Source organism: Pelobates fuscus, chromosome 5 (genome assembly GCF_036172605.1).
Source record: "Pelobates fuscus isolate aPelFus1 chromosome 5, aPelFus1.pri, whole genome shotgun sequence".
NCBI lineage: Eukaryota > Metazoa > Chordata > Amphibia > Anura > Pelobatidae > Pelobates > Pelobates fuscus.
The window spans coordinates 123,670,730-123,692,400 of NC_086321.1; the positions used below are offsets into that span (position 1 = coordinate 123,670,730).

The window sequence follows — 21,671 nt, forward strand, 5'->3', positions numbered from 1 at the left end:
TGTTTCATTGGGTCAGTCCAGCACTGGAGAACTTTGAGATGTAGGGCAACCAGCTCATGCATAAACCCATATGTTGCTTGGTTATCAAATGCCCTGTATTATTACTGCCTGCTGCATAACTGTGCCAAAAGACATCCCAAATGACCTTCTGCTATTTCCATCTGCAGAAAAATGGTGTGTGGCCACAGCACACAACCCTTACAACCCCGTTGCCCCCTTGCCAGTGCACCCATGGCTTCAGTTCAAAGCCATTCTCAGCGTGTTGGAGAATACAACGAGAGGAGAATACATGTTTGTGTTCCTGACCCTATAGTGTTCCTTTAAGCAGGGAACGATTCTCACACTTTAACCTGTCAATTCTCTGCATACACGTTCTGCTTGTAGCCTCACCCTCCATGCTGACAATTGATTGACAGATGTGAAGAGAACTATACATAGTTATACATGACTTGCCACAGTGTACATATGATTTATATATGGGGGAAAAAAAAATCTGTTCACAGTAGCAATTCTTGTAAAATTATGTATAGTGTAAATGGTATGCTCTTTAATTAAACATAGGTTGTATGTTCATTGACAGGGATACATTAAAGCTGCTCTGTCAGTGGTTTTTGCATATTTTGAAAAGACCCCTGATTGTAACTGCGCTGTTTACAGTGCTGTGGCTGCAGCATGCATGGAAAGGTAGGTTTTACTTACCTAAACCTGCATGGAAAGGTAGGTTTTACTTACCTAAACCTGCATGGAAAGGTAGGTTTTACTTACCTAAACCTGCATGGAAAGGTAGGTTTTACCTACCTAAACCTGCACGCATGGAAAAGTAGGTTTTACTTACCTAAACCTGTCTCTTGCGGCTACCGCCATCTTCATCCGGTCAGTCCCTACTTTGTCTTAATATATATCTTTTGACTGCGTTTTTAATTTCAGTGAAATTCCAACACAGTCATTGTTCGTATTTCATAAAGATTTTCTTTCTGAAATACTTATTTTGTAGGGAAAGGTTGTGATGACAGAGAAGCTGTATTTTGATTTATTTATTTTTCTCTGGTTTGGGTATTAAAGGTTGGAATAATCTCATTTGAGCAGTGGGCAGTGTCTCTCCAGCTTTCAGTACTGCTTTGCACATCATTGTTGTTCGATGAGTGACAGTGACAGAAAGTGATGCCAAACACCGTATTTTGGTGCTTTTTCTTGTCATCATGTACATTGAGATCCTGGTATATCATAACAATCCACGGTGTATTCAATGTAAAATATGAAGACTTGATCACTTTTCCTCCATTTCAGCACCAGCTCGTGGGTGTTACCCTTCGTGTAACACCCACTTCCTGGCCATTCCCTGCTCCACTGGCGTTTATATACATATTTATGTTTTAATGCTGTATCACACTAACATTTTATACTTTATGGTCTTTCTACATTTAATGGTTACAGTATACTACACTATAAAATGCTTGTGTTCTTTACTTTTAAAGATACACTCCAGACCTTAAAGGACTTCAGCTTGCAGAAATGTTTTGTGTGGTGTCCTCCCCTTTTATTTTATTTATTTTATTTATTATTTTTCTTTTTATTTCATTTGACAAAAAAGTTCAGTTTCAATACAAATTGACACTTTTGTATATAAATGAACCTGGTTTCACCCCCTTAACTGTCAGACAACCGATCCTGTTACTTCCTGGTTGTTTAGTTCAATGGAGCTAAACTCAAAAGGCAGGCAAATTCTCAGAGCACCTGCCTTTGTAAGACTTTTAATTGAGCTGCATTGGGAAGTCTTTGATTGGACAGCCACAGAAAGTCTGGGCAGGGTTAGAAGGGCAGGGCTTCCAAAGGCCGCAGACAAGATATACCCCAATGAAAAATTTCATAAATAACTTAATGCAAATTTTCATTTGGGATATATATATATATATATATATATATATATATATATATATTTATTTTTTATTTGGACAGTGGAGTGTCCCTTTAAGTGAGAATGACGAGGAACATGATTTTTTTGTTTCTCTGGAATGTATTTATTGTTTAATGTGCCATTTCTCTTGTTCGTTTCGAAATTGTAACAACTCTGCTACAAGTTTTAATGTCTAATAAAGGACAAGTTATCTGGGGATGTTGATGGACTTAAAATGATCTCTTTGCAATAATATGTGGACGCTCGTAGTAGAACTGGACCTGAATTCCATTCTCATTGCTAACTTTCAGAAATCTCTTGTCTGTAGCCTTAATCTATTTATGGGAAAAAAAGTACAGATTTTGGCTGACATCATTTTAACTCCCACATGCAAATACACATAACTGATTTAAGTTTTAAAGTAAAATTGATAGATATAATGGATTGTTTGACTGCAATCCACTTTGATATTAAGGGGATATATACATTTTTTTAATTATTTGGAATTTAACGCCTTTGGTTAAAAAAACTGCATAAAGGGACACTGTAGGCATCCAGACCACTTCCACCAGACAGCCACGGGGGGCGCTTCCGGAATCGTAACAGACTTTTGGTCTGTTATCTGACGCTGGACATCCTAACGCTCTGCATGAGTACATCCAGTGTCAGATTTTCCCCTGTAGGAAAGCATTGATTCACTACTTTCCTATGGGAGGTCTAATGTGCACGCAGTATTTGCCGCTCATGCGCATCAGAACCCACTCGTCGAGGGAGGGGGCGGAGCTTTGACTCAGCGCCGAGGGACATTGGCAAAATAAATAAAGGATTTACCTGGTAGGAGGGGGCGCAAGGCGGGGGGAGGCTGAGGGATCGGTGGTGCCGGGAATACAGCTTTGTATTTCTGGCACTACAGTATCCCTTTAAGTGACTAACTTTTAAATTTACATTTTGGTTTTAGTTTTCTTGCCTTCGCAATGGTCATATAGGTAATGTGAGGAGTTGGTTGTTTCTATGTGTTCTAATGTCATTCTGTTCTTCCCTTCCATGGTATATAACTTGGTGTCAATATCATACTGCTGGGAATGAACAGAGCAGCTGAATTTCTAGCATGATGATGCATATGAACCATCTGTATCCATTACCGCTATGCTGATGACATAGCAACAATTGCTAAGAATGTTTGAAAAAAAATGTAATGGAAATAAGTTTTTGGGAAACACAACTGTAATCATGCAGTACACAATTTAAATGTTTATCATCGTGAAGTCATGAGTCTAATACATTATTGATTTCTCTGTGATTACTACTTATGTTGTGTTTTAGTGTCCTGGCACATATAGGGGGAGAATGAAACGTACATGGTTATTTACTAAAGTGAATTTAAAACTTAAAAGGGCATGTTAGACACACAGACCACTTCAGTGTCACAACCCCCTTAGCCCTGCAATGTACATTGCCGTTTCAGAGAAATGGCAATGTTTATCTTGCAGGGTAAAGACTGCCTTTAGTGACCTCTCTTAGACAGCCACTAGAGACGCTTCCTGCATTGATACAGAGTTTAACTCCGTGAAACAATGCTGGATGTCCTCACGCCTGGCATGAGGACTTCCAGCATCTTCAATTCTCCCATAGGAAAACATTAATTCAGTGCTTTCCTATGGTTAAGGCCTTATGCGCGTGGCACTTGCTGTGCATGCGCACTAGGTTCCCTCCCCATTGCTGACATCTGAGCCAGTGCAGAGGGACCTCCTCAATAGAAAGAGATAAGTGTTTTAAGTTGTTTTTTATTTGTCTGTTTTTAACCCTTACAACATTAGGGGGTGGGGCAATACATTGGCCGAGGGACACTATAGCGCAGTGATGGCTAACCGTGACACCATAAATGTTATTTTCCATGATGCTCAGCTAGCTTTTAGAAAAAGATTTGAGTAAAAATATAGCATACCAATGAGGCAAAAATGTATCCGATGTATTTAGTACCCAGAGTATCCCTTTAACGTTTTGCTGGATTGTTAGTGTTATTTTATACATTGTTTCTTTTGTTGTTTCTAAATATTCCTTCTACAGATTTTATAAAGGGATACAAATGACTAATTTACCAATGTAATTTTATGCTGCAAAGCATCATGTACATTTTCAGCCTCATGACTGTTCAGGAAATTATGCTTTATAGCATTTTCTCCGCTAAATGCTTTCCTATAAGTCAGCAAGGGTTTTTATTCGATATTGAAAGGCTTGAAACAGCACTTAGTGCAGTTATAATACTTTATGTGAAAATGCTGGACAACATTCCCGACACCCCATACTCATAGTGCAGCTGTGAAAGTAAACATAATGTTAGTAGGTCCAATAAATATGCTTTTACTCGCACTTGTTCTTGAGATAATGTGAAGGCATAGAATAATAGGGCACTGAAGAAGGCCCTATCTGGGCTGAAACGTTTTTGCCTACTGACTGGAGGAACGTTCTGGCAGTATTTGTTTTATAGTAGTTTAACACTGCTATATTTGGCCATATTAGCAGTGTTTTTTTTAATTTTATTTTATATACATTCATACTGCTTCATATTGATACTTTTGTATACCCTATAGTTCCTTTTATTCTTTATTCTTACTTTTTGAATTTAATAAATTGAATACATTTTTAAAACGACATATCCATCGTTCTTGAATCATCCCATGTTCCTGGTTTGAATTTCATTGTTGGCCTATATGAGAGAGAGAGAGAGAGAGAGAGAGAGAGAGAGAGAGAGAGAGAGCGAGAGATGTGTATGTAGCAGAGTACGGTTCTACTTTTGTGAGTTTGATTCTCTGTTTAATTCTTTTAGACTATTTTGTTTTACCAAAAGCACCAAAAGTATGTTTGCTTTTCTCTTACAGATGTGATATACATTCCAGCTGTCCAATAATTTGGTATATTGTGTGCACACTGTGGGTGTAGTTTGTTTGTTTTATCTTTGTTATTGTATTGTAGGTGGTAAGGGAATACACCTTTTTTACACCCATTGAGTATTTATTCAATTTGGAAGCGCCTACACAAGTATCTTTGTTATTTTTTTATACAATAATATCTCTCAACCTATCATTGCTGTCTCAAGTTTAGATGGATAATGCAGATCTTCTTTTCTTTCTATTCTTTGTGCAGCAGACAAGCCTTTCAAAAGTTTGATAGAGCAGTCATTGTTTTGGTGCCTAGCGTTTCCCCAAATTTGCAAAGTCTCCTGATGTGACATCGCTCTCGGGAGCAGGTAAAGGTTGTTCTTACACAGCTTCTCAGAACTGAGATCTATGTTGGATCCTGCAAGACCGTCCAATTCTCCATAGACACAGCCTATCTTTATGAAATACTAATTTTTCTGTGAGGGTTGGGGAGGGAATGACCATGCCGCTTTAAGGCAATATTCCAAACTTGAAACAACACCATTGAATTATGTATCCACCTACCTAACTCTCTATCTCTTTAAAAAAAAATTGTCAACTTTAAAGTTCATAATGCTGCAAGTTCAGCACACTGCCCCTCAAGTGGGCGCTAATGCGCATGTGCGGTGAATGCCGCCTATAGGAAAGCATTGAATCAGTGCTTTCCTATGGGGAAATAGCTGGCACTGGATGTCCTCCTGCAGATCATGAGGACGTCCAGCGTCCGTTACCGGACCAAAAGTTCGTTAACATCCAGGAAGCACCTCTAGTGCCTGTCTGGTAGACCGCCACTGGAGGCAGACTTAGAGCTGCAATGTAAACATGGCAGTTTCTCAAAAACTACAATGATTTACTTGCATGACTAAGGGGGACAGGGACACTGTACCAAGACCACTTTAATCAGCTGTAGTGGTCTGAATTCTGAATGCCTATAGTTTTCCTTTAACTAGAAATTCTAAATAAGTTGGTAGCAACCATGCTAATCATAGTGTTTTTCTGATCAGCTTACCACACTTGTGTGCAGCCTCACCTTGGAGATGGCTAGGGACACACACAACACAAGCTGGATGGGTTTGGACAGCAAAATAGGAAGTAAAACTGCCTCCATGTATGTCAGACCCAGAAGGGTTTTGTAACCCTAGTGACTTTTGCACATTTCTTTTATAGACCATGTTTCTCAAGAGGTAGTTAGAGTTGAGAACATTCAGTGTATCTTTGTTGTGTAAAAAGCAGTTAAAACTATGGACTCATTTAGGTACAAATATTTAATTAAAAACTCTTTAGATGACTGATTTGCTTCAAGATACTCAGTAACTAACTACCGTTGACAAAATCCATTTACCTACTTTTTTTTTTTTTTAAACGAATGTGTTGAAGCATGACTTTTTTTTTCTTCTAATCTGCAGGCTTTCTTTATGACCCCATTACCATTTTGCAATGCATTATATCAGTAATGGATAAAATCCCTGAATATCTTTCGCAAGCCTTTTCTTATGGATTTCATTCTCCACCTGAGTCAGAATTTTGTTAGACCACCAAGCGCTTTCATTCACTAGTACAAGTGGTTCTTATTTATTGTCTTTTTTTGAAAATGTGTATTTTTTTTTTTTTTAAATGTAATGCCACAAGGGACATGGAGTTTTGTGCATTTTTACCAATCACATCTGTTGTGTTCTGCATCACTCCAAGCTAGAGTTTCAGAAATTCATTTGCCATAGGTTTTTATGTTTTCCTGCTTCCCACCAAGAAGTTCATCTTGTATAATGGAAATAAAACGGAATCATTTTGTAAATGTATTTATTGATTTTTGTATGGTGAGCCAGATATATCCAGGCATCTAATGTACCTAGAGTACTATCTTGTATTTTGCAATTATAAAAATAGTTAAAAACAAAAAATGAATAATTGGGATTGTCAGATTGATTTATTTTTCTGCTTTCGCTAGTTTTTGAGTGGGGTATAAAATGCATGCTGTGGTGATTTTCATACAGCAATTACATTTTGTATGACAGTTAATTAACGTTGTTTTACTCTTAAGAATTTTACAGTCCGAGATCCTGCCAATCCAACCATTGTCAGATTTATTTACATTCATTATAACAGCAGAAATGCAACATTGTATTTTAATTGCAAAAATATAGCTTTGCCAATTGTTCCCTTTGGTTTTTTTTTTCCAAGGTCCACTAAAGTCACTAGATTACTTCGTCTTGGGGAAGTGGTGTGGGTGCAGTGATCCTGTCTTTTTTAACCCTGCAGTGTAAAAAAAAAATGCCATTTAGAGAAAGCATTGGATTGGCTCACATCAACAAGGAGGCGGGGTAGGGGTGGGGCGGGGCCAAACACTGTGTTGGCCAATCAGCACCTCCTCGTAGAGATGCATTGAATCAATGCATCTCTATGAGGAAAATTCAGAGGGTGAGGCAGGGAAAAGGCAGGGTGTAAGTTCTAATTAGCTGAACCTGTCCCTCACAGGTGCTGCCATCGTCACTTGGTGGGTTCTTTTCAGCAGTACCAAGAGTGCATGTGCTCCTCAGCAACTCCAGGATCACATTAGCAGGATAACAGCATTAAGGTCTATAGAGGATCCTGCGAGACCGCGGGATCCTCCATTGATAGGGCCAATTCCCTGCAGCAGTCGCTGGTGACGGTTTAGGCAATTCAAACTTATTTTTAGTTAGAAATAGAAAAAAAAATGAGGAAAAGAAAGACAACTTAGGAAAGAGGAAGAGAAAAGAAAGCAATTAGGAAAAGGAAAGTACGATCCTTTAAATAAAGGCGTTGGTGAGATATCCCAAAATGTTAAAGGACCACTCTAGGCACCCAGACCACTTCAGCTTAATGAAGTGGTCTGGGTGCCAGGTCCTTCTAGGGTTAACCCATTTTTTCATAAACATAGCAGTTTCAGAGAAACTGCTATGTTTGTGAATGGGTTAAGCCTTCCCCTATTTCCTCTAGTGGCTGTCTCATTGACAGCCGCTAGAGGCGCTTGCGTGATTCTCACTGTGAAAATCACAGTGAGAGCACGCAAGCGTCCATAGGAAAGCATTGTGAATGCTTTCCTATGTGACCGGCTGAATGCGCGCGCAGCTCTTGCCGCGTGTGCGCATTCAGCCGACGAGGAGGATCGGAGGAGGAGAGCTCTCCGCCCACCGCTGGAAAAAGGTACGTTTTTACCCCTTTCCCCTTTCCAGAGCCGGGCGGGAGGGGGTCCCTGAGGGTGGGGGCCCCCTCAGGGCACTCTAGTGCCAGGAAAACGAGTATGTTTTCCTGGCACTAGAGTGGTCCTTTAAAGGACCGTGACCTGGGGCAGCGACGATGTCCCACGTCGCTGCTTCTCCCTCCGCGCCACTCCTCCTTCTGACTGTGTCGGCCGGTGGGCGAGACTGATCTCGCCCACCGGCCGGGGAGACCTAATGCGCATTAGCCCTTCCTCATAGGAAAGCATTTCAATGCTCTCCTATGGGGAAATGAGCGACGCTGGAGGTCCTCACACAGCGTGTGGACGTCCAGCGACGCTCTAGCACAGGTTTCCTGTGCTAGGAACCAGGAAGTGCCCTCTAGTGGCTGTCTAGTAGAGTTAACCCTGCAAGGTAATTATTGCAGTTTATAAAAAACTGCAAAAATTACACTTGCAGGGTTAAGAGTAGTGGGAGTTGGCACCCAGACCACTCCTTTAAAGGACCACTATAGGCACCCGGCCTACTTCAGCTCAATGAAGTGGTCTGGGTGCCAGGTCCATCTAGGGTTAACCCTGCCTGCTGTAAACATAGCGTTTACATTAGGGTTAATCCAGCCTCTAGTGGCTGTCTCATTGACAGCGGCTAGAGGCGCTTCCGCACTTCTCACTGTGATTTTCACAGTGAGAAGACTCCAGCGTCCATAGAAAAGCATTGAGAATTCTCTCCTATGGACTGACTGAATGCCCCCCTTCTTCCCCCTAGAGCCTGGCGGGAGGGGGGCCATGAGGGTAGGGGGACCTATTCACACTATAGTGCCAGGAAAACGAGTTTGTTTTCCTGGCACTATAGTGGTCCTTTAACTAGACACGTCAAACAATGTATTGCTGGGTGTGTAACACCACCGTGTTCGTTACTTTATTGTTATTACTGTTAAATGCCTTGACACACCATGCATAAGATAGATTTGTTATGTACCCACCATAGGCCCCCAAGTATGGGTATAAAGCATCTCACATAACACAAGGCAATATATCGTGATGCTGAAGACAAAGATGAACCTGTTCCTTGCGGGTGCCGCCATCCTCTTCTGGCCAGTCCTCTTCTGCGGAAAAGCTTGTGGGACCCTCCATAGATATAGACCCACCATAGTCAATTCCCTGCAACCGTCACTGGTAATGGCTGGGGGATTGACTTTTCTTGATGTCTCAGTCGTAGAAAAAATACTGAGACAAAGTATTCCCTACTCTGTCTCTGTATATATTTTAACTAGGTTGGAATTTGAGTGAAATACTAAAACTGTCAATATGAGTATTTCATGAAGATTTGTGACAGTGCTGCTTTAAAGGGAAACTCCAGTGCCAGGAAAACAATCCGTTTTCCTGGCACTGCAGGTTCACTCTCCCTCCCACCCCCCAATCCCGGTTGCTGAAGGGGTGAAAACCCCTTCAGTCACTTACCTGGGGCAGCGACGATGTCCCACGTCGCTGCTTCTCCCTCCGCGCCACTCCTCCTTCTGACTGTGTCGGCCGGTGGGCGAGACTGATCTCGCCCACCGGCCGGGGAGACCTAATGCGCATTAGCCCTTCCTCATAGGAAAGCATTTCAATGCTCTCCTATGGGGAAATGAGCGACGCTGGAGGTCCTCACACAGCGTGTGGACGTCCAGCGACGCTCTAGCACAGGTTTCCTGTGCTAGGAACCAGGAAGTGCCCTCTAGTGGCTGTCTAGTAGAGTTAACCCTGCAAGGTAATTATTGCAGTTTATAAAAAACTGCAAAAATTACACTTGCAGGGTTAAGAGTAGTGGGAGTTGGCACCCAGACCACTCCAATGGGCAGAAGTGGTCTGGGTGCCTGGAGTGTCCCTTTAATTGAGCCATTTGAAGACTCTTTGGGCTTGTTTATAAGTTAGTTGCTAATATGAATAGATTTTTGCAAATAAAAATTACTGACTAGTTTCCAATCTTTGGGCCCATATCTGCAACCTACCAATGCTGACTTATATATTTAGAGATCCTGTCCGTGTCTTGGCAGCTGCTTATTAGTGACCCAAAGATGCAAAAAGATGACACACTTTCTAAATCATTGCTTATAGCAACTACAACTGTATAGTATAAAAGGCACCTTAGCATGCGCGCTTCACTTGTTTTTACTGCTTACCTGCGATCTGCCGATCCCCAATTGGTAAGGTTTTGTTTACTGATTAGCAGCTTGTTGGTAAAATGTAACTCCATAATTTTTTATATATTTTACTCCCACTTCTGTCTTTAGAAGTGGTTATGGTGGCTGGAGTCTTTGTGCGGCATTACTGCTTAAAATGCTGTTTTACAGAGATATCTGCTCTTTTATGCCAGGGGCTGGTTGCACCCCAGCACATGTGACCTTTTCTGTTCATTAATATGTATATTTGAAGTCCTTCATTAACAAAAGCAGCAACATTTTAAGGTATTTTTCATGGATGCTTCAAAAGGTTTCCGCAAACTCCGGCCCTCCAGATGTTGCTGAACTACAACTCCGATGATTCTCACCCTTTCTATTTCATTCATAGAATCATGGGAGTTGTAGTTCAGCAACATCTGGAGGGCCGGAGTTTGGGGAAGCCTGACTTAGGCTTTTAAAGTACGTTATTGTCTGTTTTGTTAAAATGATGTGATCTATGCTGATCTACTTTGGTCACATGCATGTTTAATGACAATAACGGCTGCAGCCGGGACAGTTCTAGTAAGGCTGGGTGTTGTCCCATTCCCCCTTGTAACAGGGAGCACGTCTTCCGCATGGTGGAACACACTGACATTGTGAATTCTTAATTTTGTTGAATACAAAGCAGAATATTCACAGTAAACATAAAACCATGTATTAACATCTTAGATGCTTGCCATGCCAATTATAGAGGAAATGCAGTAGTGTATTCTTGTTGCTTGATTTATTGCTTTGATAGTGAAATAATATGCTAAAGAAACTGACTGCACAATGTGTATAGCTATTGCAGTGATGGCTCACCAAGAACTGTGTTTAACCCCCTGATCAAGTACATCGTAATCATCATGGCCCCGGTAACTCTTTTCAATAAACTGGTTACTGTAGGTAGTGATCCTGCCATGTGATTCGGAGACCCTCCTGACACTGAGAAGAGTCTAATATTTAAGCTTTATACATGATGAGTTTTATTTACCTTTTTACCCTTGCCATGTTGGTCTCGCCACAGCCACTCTACCCTCCATGGCTGAGAACATTAAGATTGGTGATCTCAGCCAATCCATTACTTACCCTCAGCAAAGCAATTGGAGGCTGATGCGCATACACTGCAAATTGCCATGCTGTGCTAGTCAAATTCTGTCTAGCAGTAGTATTTGATTGGGAAATTTACCTGGTTCTCACAGCGGAAGCACCTCTAGTGGCTGTCAGGAAGACCGGCACTAGAGGTGTGTTTAACCTTGAAATTCCAACATTTACATTGCATGGTTTAACCTAAAGGGCCATTGCACCCATACTGCCTTATTGAGATGAAGTGGTCTGGATGCCTTTAGTGGTCCTTTAATACTTCTGTAACCACAGCATGCAAGGTAAAATGTTTTCCTGTATCTGTTTTTTTTGGTTTGTGTGTGTATGTTGTATATTAATATAATTTTTTATTGCAGATCCTTGTACTGTGCTGCAGATACTGCTAATAGTCTTGGATTTTACTAAACAGTCCTGAATTTTGTCCCTTTGTACCATGTTTGCTCTGTTGTTCCGCTTATAGGTACACCAGGGAAGTGTACTCAGAAAGGGATCTTAGGGCCCATTGTAAACATTATGAGTGGGGCCAGTCAGAGCAACTGGCGTCTGGCGGTCAGTCAGACATGCACACTTGCTAGGTCCAAATTGTCAATTTTCAGGCTGCCCACCACTTTTCCAGGTAGATCCACCCCTTCATCACAGTTCCCTATTGTGGTCAACCTACCACTCCTCTCACATCCATACCTCCCAGTCTTGGGAAGTATGGGCTAGCAACATTTCCCCTAAAAATAGTTCTTGTTGTTTTGTTTTTGTTATTGTGTCGCTATGTCTGATAACTTTGCATATTTTGATGATGACATCACTTAATTAGCGGTGTCCTGGGGGTTCAAGCAGAGATACGTTTTACTTGATGCTGTACACCACAGGCACCGCCTTCTTCAATATTCCGCCAGCAGTCCACATTAGTGCTGTACTCTCGCACATATGTGAGAGTACAACACTGATGTCCATAGTGACTCTGAGTGAGATAATTCACCCTGTCGCACTTATGTCACACCTACCCCCTAACGCAGTCACTCTCACCTCCCCTAACGCTGCTGAAGTCACCCCCTTACTTGCCCTATGACCGTTACCCCCTGAATGTAATCATGGTCATACATGTTTCACTCCCAAACATGAAACACTGCCTTTCCATAAACTTAGCACGCAAGTAGTCTTGTTACACAAAATACAATACAAGAAACTACCCCACACATATGCTCCCAGATACAGACATACAGATGCACAGTGACACACATTTACACACAAGGATGATCTGGCACACATTTCAAGAGACACATACACACTCTCAGGTACATGCACATGTACACAATACCAGAGACGCAGACAAACTCAGTCCGCAATGCAGACACATTTTCAGGCACATACACAGGTACATCATGCTAGACACACACACACATTCAGCCACACCTCCTATACAGCTCTCCACATCCTCCACATACACAACATTCAGCCATTATACACACAGTCACCACCACTCACAGAAAGGGAGGGGACATAGGGCTCTGAGTATTAAGGGACACTCTGCACCCCCAAACCCCTTTTAGCTTGCTGAAATACTTTGTGTGAAGAATGTGTCCTCTTGTTTATCAATTTGCAGAAAGTCCAGTTTCAATACAAATTAGACCTTTTTTGAATGAACCTTGTTACACACCCACAGCCTTCAAGCAGACCACAAGTCCTGTTACGTCCTGGTTTGTTTCGTTCAATGGAACCAAACTCAAGATTCAGACATTTGTTGTGATTAGACAGAAAGTCTAGTCTAGATAAGTCTTGTAAAAGCTACAGACAAGAGAACTGCAGCTTTTGCAATTTGAATTTAGATATACCGTTTGGTGTATCTACTAAACTGTGATTATTTAAAAATGTATTTTGTTTTTGGGCAGTGGATTGTTCCTTTAATCCAGATCTAATTCTAAAATGGTCTAGGAATCAAATGATACCAAACCTTGGAATGATATCAGTTTTATTTAAACCTATAATGTATAAACCACACACCGTGCTGTCTCTTCCTTGCACCCACATTAATTTAACACCCAGCTTTCAGCATTAAACCTGCTGCTGCTACTACATTGTGCTGTATAATTGACTCCAAATATGGTGTATGAAAGTGCACTGTCACAAATTATATCTTAAGGTGGCTTCTCTCAATATTACAGGCAACTTGTTACTAACAATGAAAGAGTCCTAAATTAGACACAAGGCTTTCAGGTCCCCTACTCAAGGCTCCTACAAAGGTCAGCCTTCCCCAACCCTTAACACCCTTGACACAGAATATTATCTCAAATAAGTAACACGTGTATGATAGTTGATTGACAAATTAAATGGTATTGGATAAAAATATACATTAAAAAAAAAATGTAATATTGTTTTTTATCCTTTTAGATTTTGACATTCGAGACTAAGAACCCTACAGAGCTAGCTGAGCGTTTGCGAGCTGTATGTGGAAACCAGAGCAATGCTTATGCTCGTTTGCTTGAATATCGTCTGAATGCCCTGCGAGGATTGTGGAATGCACAACGCCAATTGGCTCTTGAAGAGCAACATGAGCGAGATGGGTCTGATGAAGAAACCATATCCTTGCTCAAACGGCAGGGTCTGCTACAACAGCCAGAACAAGCTCCATTTACATCGCGCATGGGGCTTTTGCTGGTATTCCCCCTCATTCAATCTCAAAGCAAAACAGATCCCTCTCTTTGTAACATAACTGCTGAGGTGCTATTGAATTGCCTTAGGGATTGCCAGCCTTTAAGCTTGACTAAAGAACCAGCTGACTGTTTAAATGGAATAGAGTCTTTGCTCTGCTCTTGGCTGGAAGACACCTCAAATTTGGGCCAACAAATCTCATTCAAACAAAAAGAAAATTCTGCTGCTGCCCTCGTTGCTTTGGCATGTGCCAGGTATGTAAATCCTGTAATTTCCCAAGGCTGGCCTGTCATTTGGTCAACAAGTTGAAGTTGATAGTATGTCTCGAAGAGTCCATTTAATGAGTTTTGTTAGCTTAGTCTAAAATAAATGTATTGTATTTTAATTGTTGGACTAAGAACTTAGTTAAAAAAAAAAAAAAAAAATCTTTCTAAAAGCAAAGACAGTGGATTAATGCATGGAATACGTTGTTTTAGCCTACTCCATAAAAATGCTACATTTGAGTGTGATATATATATATATATATATATATATATATATATATATATATTAACCTTGTTGACACAATGAAGCACAATGACTGTGAATATTAAGAAAGAAAATGAAAATTCTGTTCCTTTAGATCCCTAATAGCTCCTGCTGTCCAGATCTGAATGGAAGTTCAAAGCATTGCAAAGGTTATCGTTACAGATAAGCAGACTGACACATGCACCCCATCTACACACACACACATTCTAGGTGTGTTCATAAAATGCCTTAGCCGCTGATATAAACATTGCAGTTTGTATCTAATGAAGAGAAAAACAAGTTCTCATACAGTAGTTCTATATCCTTGGTTAGCTGTTGCTTGAATGTATTCACCCATATGTGCTGAGAGATTAAGGTGAGATAAGATTACTTTAGAAAGCATGTGAAATAAACAGAGTTGCATCATTCCAATATAGAATAAAAAAACAAACCAAACTAATTTAATAAATCACCCGAATTTTAAAACAAACATTTTTTAAACACATTTTTGATTGTAAAACACAACCTTACTTTATAAAAGAAGCAAAAAGGTAGACTTTAATCCATTGCAGTCCTTTTTAATTAATTATTTTTAAAATTTCTGTGTGTTTGTTTTTACAGGGGATCACTGAAAACATTTGTTCACACTGTACACTTGCTTCAGAAACAGACTGATTTAGGATCGTTGCCTGTGGCAGATGTATTGTATAGGTAAGCCTTCCCATCCTTTTTTTTTTTTTTTTTTTTAAATTCTTTATTTTGGTTGTGCATATAACATCATACAGATTTGCAATACCACAACAGTTTATTCAAACAGAGAAATAAACCAAGAATAGGTTACACATGTGGTTTTAAAAACTCTGCACATTTTTTATGTTAGAGAACGTGCTAAATTGTATATTCTAGTCTAGGCATGCCCCATCCTTTTTCTATCCATTGTATGTCATGGGATTATGTGTAGAAAATGATCAACAGTAGCATTAGGTGCTGGGTAATAGCCTACCAGTCTGCAGCTGAGCATATTGTTTCAATGTATTATTGATCCGCATAATTGTGTCTGAGTGTAAATCTCTCCTGGTTAACGGCATCCGTATCATGCTGAATTTGTATGGAGCAGACTGATCTGTAAGATACTTGTGATAATCTGATAACATTCCATGCAGTTGGTTCCTTTTTATCAGCTTGAAATTTGCAACTGTATTTCCCTGCTCTCAAAATCCCTACCTCTCGGACCACTTTTTTTTTTGTTTGCCATGTGAACAAGATCTCAATGTCTCTATGATTTCTTTATTTTGTATACAAGTTCTTTTTCAGTGACGAAGATTTATCTCAGTCAAACACATTGGAAACAATTAAAAAATTTTTTTTTAAAAAGCTGCAAAATTGTACAGCGACAGGGCTTGTGACACTCGAGACATGAAAAAAATGGCAGACAAATCAGTGATAATGTCTGGAGTATTTCACATGTATTTTTATTTTTTTATTATTGTGAAAAAAAGTGAAACATATAGACTAGGTTCTGGTTAGGGACTTTTCAGGGCCCTATGAAAGCAGTCTCATCTCCTTGATTCTCAAACATTAATCTTATTCTCCATGATTATTTATATACTGTTCCTTAATAGATGGTCTGGGAAAATTGTAACTGTAACTGATTTTTACTTTTATATGTATTAAGGCAATTTTGCCTGGATTTGTGGGAGGTGCTGGTTTTCTACTCCTAGGCTACTTAGGACACTCCCCTTACCTTGCTCCTTACCGTTCGAGGTCAGCGTTGAATGAGGATCCACTTCCGGGTTCCCTCAGACGCCATCTTGGTTTTCTTACCCACGAGTTTCTCTGCGGCAAGCTGTGTCCAGGAATCCTCTTGCAGGCCTTTTCCGTCCGTCCAGCTTCTTACCCAGTTCTTCGTCGTAGATCGCATCCCAGGGACTCCTAAACCGTAAGTTAGACCTACCTGTCACACCAGGATCGGTTCCCACGGCGCACGGTACAGCACGGGCCCTCGCTTTACGGTTTTTCTCTGCACGGTCGCAATTACACAGCCTTTCGCGGCTTCATTTCGTACAACTTGTTCGGCTAAATCATGCGTATTAAGAGATATTATCATTTCGCACAAACTGTTTCCCTTGCTACATTTAACGATTATCATTTCGGTTGTGTTTTCCGTTCGGCACTTTATTCATGTTATATTTATGCACGCTTGCTGTTCGCATTAAATGCATACGTTTAAGCTATTCGTGCTAACTTCTGGTTCCCTTCATATTAGATTCGGTAGCCAGATGCCCTACGGTATTACATTACCTGGACGATTTCCTACTGGTCGAGGAGAATACTTCCCCTCCTAGTAGTCTCAAAGCTACCACTAAGCTATTTGAGCAATTCGGTGTACCTATCTCCCCTAAGAAAACGGAGGGGCCAGACACGATTATCACTTTTCTGGGTATCCAATTAGACTCAGCCACAATGCAAGCGAGCCTACCACACGACAAGATAGAGAATATTCTTACTTACATAAACAGCTACCTTCTGCTCGGTACATGCAACCGCAAAGAGCTACAGTCCCTGCTGGGATCACTAAATTTTGCTATGCGCATCATACCTCAAGGCCGCTCCTTTATATCACGACTGTTGCATCTTTTCCCACTTTTCCTACATGACACGCACAGGTTGTCCTTAGATGCCCAAGCTACGGCAGATCTAAACATGTGAAAGAGATTTTTAACCACTTGGAATGGTAAAAGTATGTTCCTCCCTCAATTGACTGACTCATCTCCTACCATTTGGTCAGATGCGGCATCTACCACAGGTTTTGCAGCAATTTTTGGGAACGAATGGCTTTGGGGCAGCTGGCCTTCAGCAGTTCAGGATTTGGAAGGTTTTTCCACTACCTCAGCTCTTTTTGAGATCTATCCCATCGTGGCAGCTGCCGTAGCATGGGGTCATTTATGGGCTAATATTCCAGTGCGTTGTTACTCAGACAACCAGGCAACCTGTCACATCATCAACAAAGGTCGTTCCAAATCCCTTACGATCATGAGATTTCTGAGGAAATTCACTTGGTTGGCAGCTTGTCATAATTTTTTCCTATGTTGTTTCCATGTTCCAGGTATATGTAACACAGCTGCTGACAATTTGTCTCGCTTTAAATTTCAGGCTTTTCATCAAGCACTCCCGTCAGCTGCGCCCACAGCCACCATCACTCCAACATTTCAACAACTCATACTGGACTAGAAACAATCATGCAGCATAGCAGGACATTGTCCCAATTGGCACTATCAAAAAATACACACAAAACATACAACAGGGCTTTCACACTATTCAAAAGATTCCTTCTGGAACATAACATCATGCAACCATTTGTTATGACATCTTTTGGGGGTTTTGCTTCTTTTTGCCACCTAAAACTTTAAATGTCATATAACACCATCAAACTCTATCTCACTGGCATTCAACACCATATGCTAATCTTACACCCAAATAACAACAGTTTCATGGCCTCTCACCAGATTAAGACCATACTCAGAGGCATTCAGAAATCAGAACCCACACATACAGCCCAGAGGCTACCCATAGATAACCATATCTTGAAAGCATTGTCTAACCTGCTTGACTTGAAACCGTTTGACACCAATACAAATGCTATCATCAAAACGGCAATATACATAGCTTTCTATGGATTTCTAAGACCTAGAGAGTTCACTACAACCGCCACAACCCAATCTACTCCTATCCTTCTCTATTCCCACTTAACAAAACACATGGATCATTACATCCTGACTTTACCTCACTCCAAAACCAGTCAGCACATACCTGTAAACATTCCGTACTATCCCACGCACAACAGATGGTGTCCCGTCAGGGTTCTTGATGCATACATACAGCATCATAACCTACTGCCCTCACAACCATTACTACAGCTACAAGGTTCAGTACTCACCACTACAACCTTCATGACCTACGTCAGGTCCTTGCTCACTCAACTGGGCCTCAACGCAGCCAACTACTCAGGGCACTCCTTTCGTATAGGAGCAGCGTCCACAGCCTCCAGTGTCAACATCCCAGCTCATGTTATAGAAACATTGGGGCGCTGGAAGTCATCCGCTTACTCACGATACAGACCGAACCCGGTACAAGAATTAAGGGATGCTTTCAAAAACATGTCTGGTTGATAAATGTATCTGTATTGGTTGTCTGTAATAAATTTGATTACTTAATTTTTGCCCTCTTCTTTATCAGGCCTACCTCATCGTCGGTTCCGGCACACCACAACCGACTTGCTCTTTTTATTATCCTACATTAATTTATGGTATTTCACACTGTACTATAATAAAGCACCTAACACAAATATATATATATATATATATATATATATATATATATCTGACATACATGTTTGGTAGGAAAATGCAATCTTTATCTATAGTAAATATCACAATATTTGGAATGCTCATAATGTTTCTTTGTGGTTTTATTAATTTTACATTTTATACAGTTTTTTTTTTAATGTTTAACTTCAATATAAATGAGTATAAACATTTTAATTTTAATGTGCTTTGCTGCATAAAAAAATCTAGTCCGTAAAGCCTCACTCACCTTTATAAATATACCCTTGTTATGATTACCAGCCCGTAGAAGAACACATTTCTTTGCCAGAAGCCACTGATATTATGAATATAAAGTTGCTAAAAATGTAAGCTCACCCCCAGGTTTCAAACAATACAAGACGTTTCACTGGGTGATAGTATTCATATTGTCAGGAAGAGGGAGGAGTGAATGGATTGTCACTGGATTGCACTGTCTGCATTACATTAGCATTCCAGCGAATGATAAAGATATCTATAGCAGCTTTAAGTAACTTTGTTTTAGAAATATATGATTTTACTGTAGTTACGGCATGTAGGCATTATGCTCAAATGCAGACATTCTTTTTACATTGTGTTGTAATTTTAGTAAGCTGTTCTGGTAGTAATGCTTTCAGGGATCTATAAGCTATTATCTGCCCAATTTTTATATATTTATATATTTTTAGCACATTTCAGACCCTGTGTGAAATATTGAAGGGTAATGCACATATATATTTTTTTCTTTTTTTGTAAATAATAAATAAGTGAAAAATTAAAACAAGTGTAAATGTACATATTTTTCTTTAAATAAATGATATGCTAACATTTTGTTCAATCAGAAAGTGTTTGGTAGTGAAGGAATTAATGACAAATAACCAACAACAAAAAAAGCAAAGCAAATTAAATTAAGAGAGAGTCTTATAAAGGAGCAAATTATTGCCAAATCCACCAAAATCGACCATGCTGTTTGATGGAGTATGATCAGAGCTTCCTAGCAGTATGTATAATTAAACTGCTACAGGAACTCATTTAATTAACCGTAGAATATCCTTATAAGCGTTTCTTCTTCATTATTATTGGAAGTATGTAATAGTCTAGCAGTTTTCATATGCAGTGCTAAATCACATAGAATTGGTTTGTGTCCAGCAAAACATTGCAAGCCAAGATGTACAAGCTGTCTGATGTAATTATGCAGTGACTATCATTGATTAGAGTTTTATTTTTCACACATTCTACATTCTTGATTTAGGTGAATTATAGGTTGTTGTTTTTTTGTTGTTGTTTTTTTTTTTTTTTTTATTTGTGTTTGTTTTAGTTTTTATTTCTTGTGCACAGAGGTGTCCTAACACCAATCTTATTTTCTGATATTTAATCATCAATTCAAGTAGAAGTTAGAATTGAACAGTTGGCTTCTGGTTATTGTTGCTTCTAGTTTATGAACACCTATGGCTCCTCATTCCCGAGAGGAAAGAGACTTAGTTTTTTAATGCCTCTTGGTTTATTTGTGTAATACGTGCACTGTTAATATTTACAACACCAATGAAGATCCTGTTTTTTAAAAATTAACATTCTTCAAAAGAGACACACACTACAGGCATCCAGATGACTTCATCTCCCTGAAGTGGTCTGTGTGTACTGTCCCTTCCCCTCAATCCTGCTAATTTAATACATTGCAGTTTCAGAGAAACTCCAATGTTTAGATTGCAGGGTTAAGACTACCACTAGTGGATTTCTACCAGACATTGTTGGAAGTAGAGATGGGGCCAGCGCCAGAGGACTTTGCGTTGGAATATTGGAATCAGGTGTTTTAAAAGGTTTGTAACCCTTTAACTGAGGGGTTAACCGCTTTGCATTCCTAACACTGTAGTGTTTCTTTATGGTTGTGGTGTTTTCAAGTCTCATGGGCAGTGAAAGAGTTAAATATGGCTGTCTAATAATTTCGGCCCTGTTAGCTTTTGAACAAAGCACACTCCTCTCCCTCATGTGTGCTGATTTGCCAGGCTGCCGCACTGTGTTCGTCTCTGTTCGCAGGAACAAGCTGTACCATACATCAGATGAAGTACATTGGGCCTTGTCAATAATCTAGTTCTCTTTCACTGCTTGATGCATCTAGCATAAATCCCACGGGCAGACGAAAGCAATGCTTACTCTATGTCTGTTCCTTAAAGTTCGAGAACAAATCTTAATACATTTTGGTCGTAAAACTGTTCTGGAATATTTATGAATATCACAGCTTGGAAGAGCTTTCTCAGACCCCAGGCTAGTGTGCCAACAGTTACTCTATAGTATGCAGTAGCTCTCTGAATGTCATGTGTAAAGGTTTACATTTGGAAGATCTACTGAGATTTTGTGTGCATCCTCCAGCTGTAAACCTTCTTCTTTTACCTTTTTAAAACTTTAAGCCAATTATTTCTATAAATATATCCTAGTTCCCATCATCCAAATATATCACTGCCCAACACTGTAGAAGACAGTCTAAATCCACATGGCTATGTTCTTGTTTGACTAATAAACACATACTGTTTTTTAACTCTGAATACTTATTGTTCTTAGATTGCTGCTTCTGGAAGGAGGGCCAGGATCTCCCTCTTGTTTACTGGGAAGCAAACACATTGTATCCTGGGGTTTTGAGGATATGCTTCCAGCTCCTGATGGCACTAGCGGTGCAAACAATGAGAATAAAGGTATGCTATGAGTGGAAAACGATGTTCAATGTTATATCCTGAATGGGACATGCCCAGCATATCTGCATATATTTCCCTTTAAGAAGGGGACTCTACTCACAACAACCACCACAGCTTATTCTACTGGTTATAGTGTTATTATTGTTATTATTGTTTGATTGTTGTTCCTAGGTTTCTCTAAGGCACATATTTTAGGCGGTGGAGACGTCTGATCCTCTGCCCT

General features: G+C 40.0%; 1 protein-coding gene across 1 annotated transcript in view; it reads left to right on the forward strand.

The window, feature by feature from the left end:
* HECTD4 (HECT domain E3 ubiquitin protein ligase 4) overlaps nucleotides 1–21,671 on the forward strand; it is a 168,744-nt gene that overhangs the window by 16,570 nt on the left and 130,503 nt on the right. The window contains exons 2-4 of the mRNA XM_063454220.1: nucleotides 13,654–14,168; nucleotides 15,043–15,132; nucleotides 21,318–21,448. Coding sequence (XP_063310290.1) covers nucleotides 13,654–14,168; nucleotides 15,043–15,132; nucleotides 21,318–21,448 — 736 coding nt within the window. The remainder of the gene's footprint in view (nucleotides 1–13,653; nucleotides 14,169–15,042; nucleotides 15,133–21,317; nucleotides 21,449–21,671) is intronic.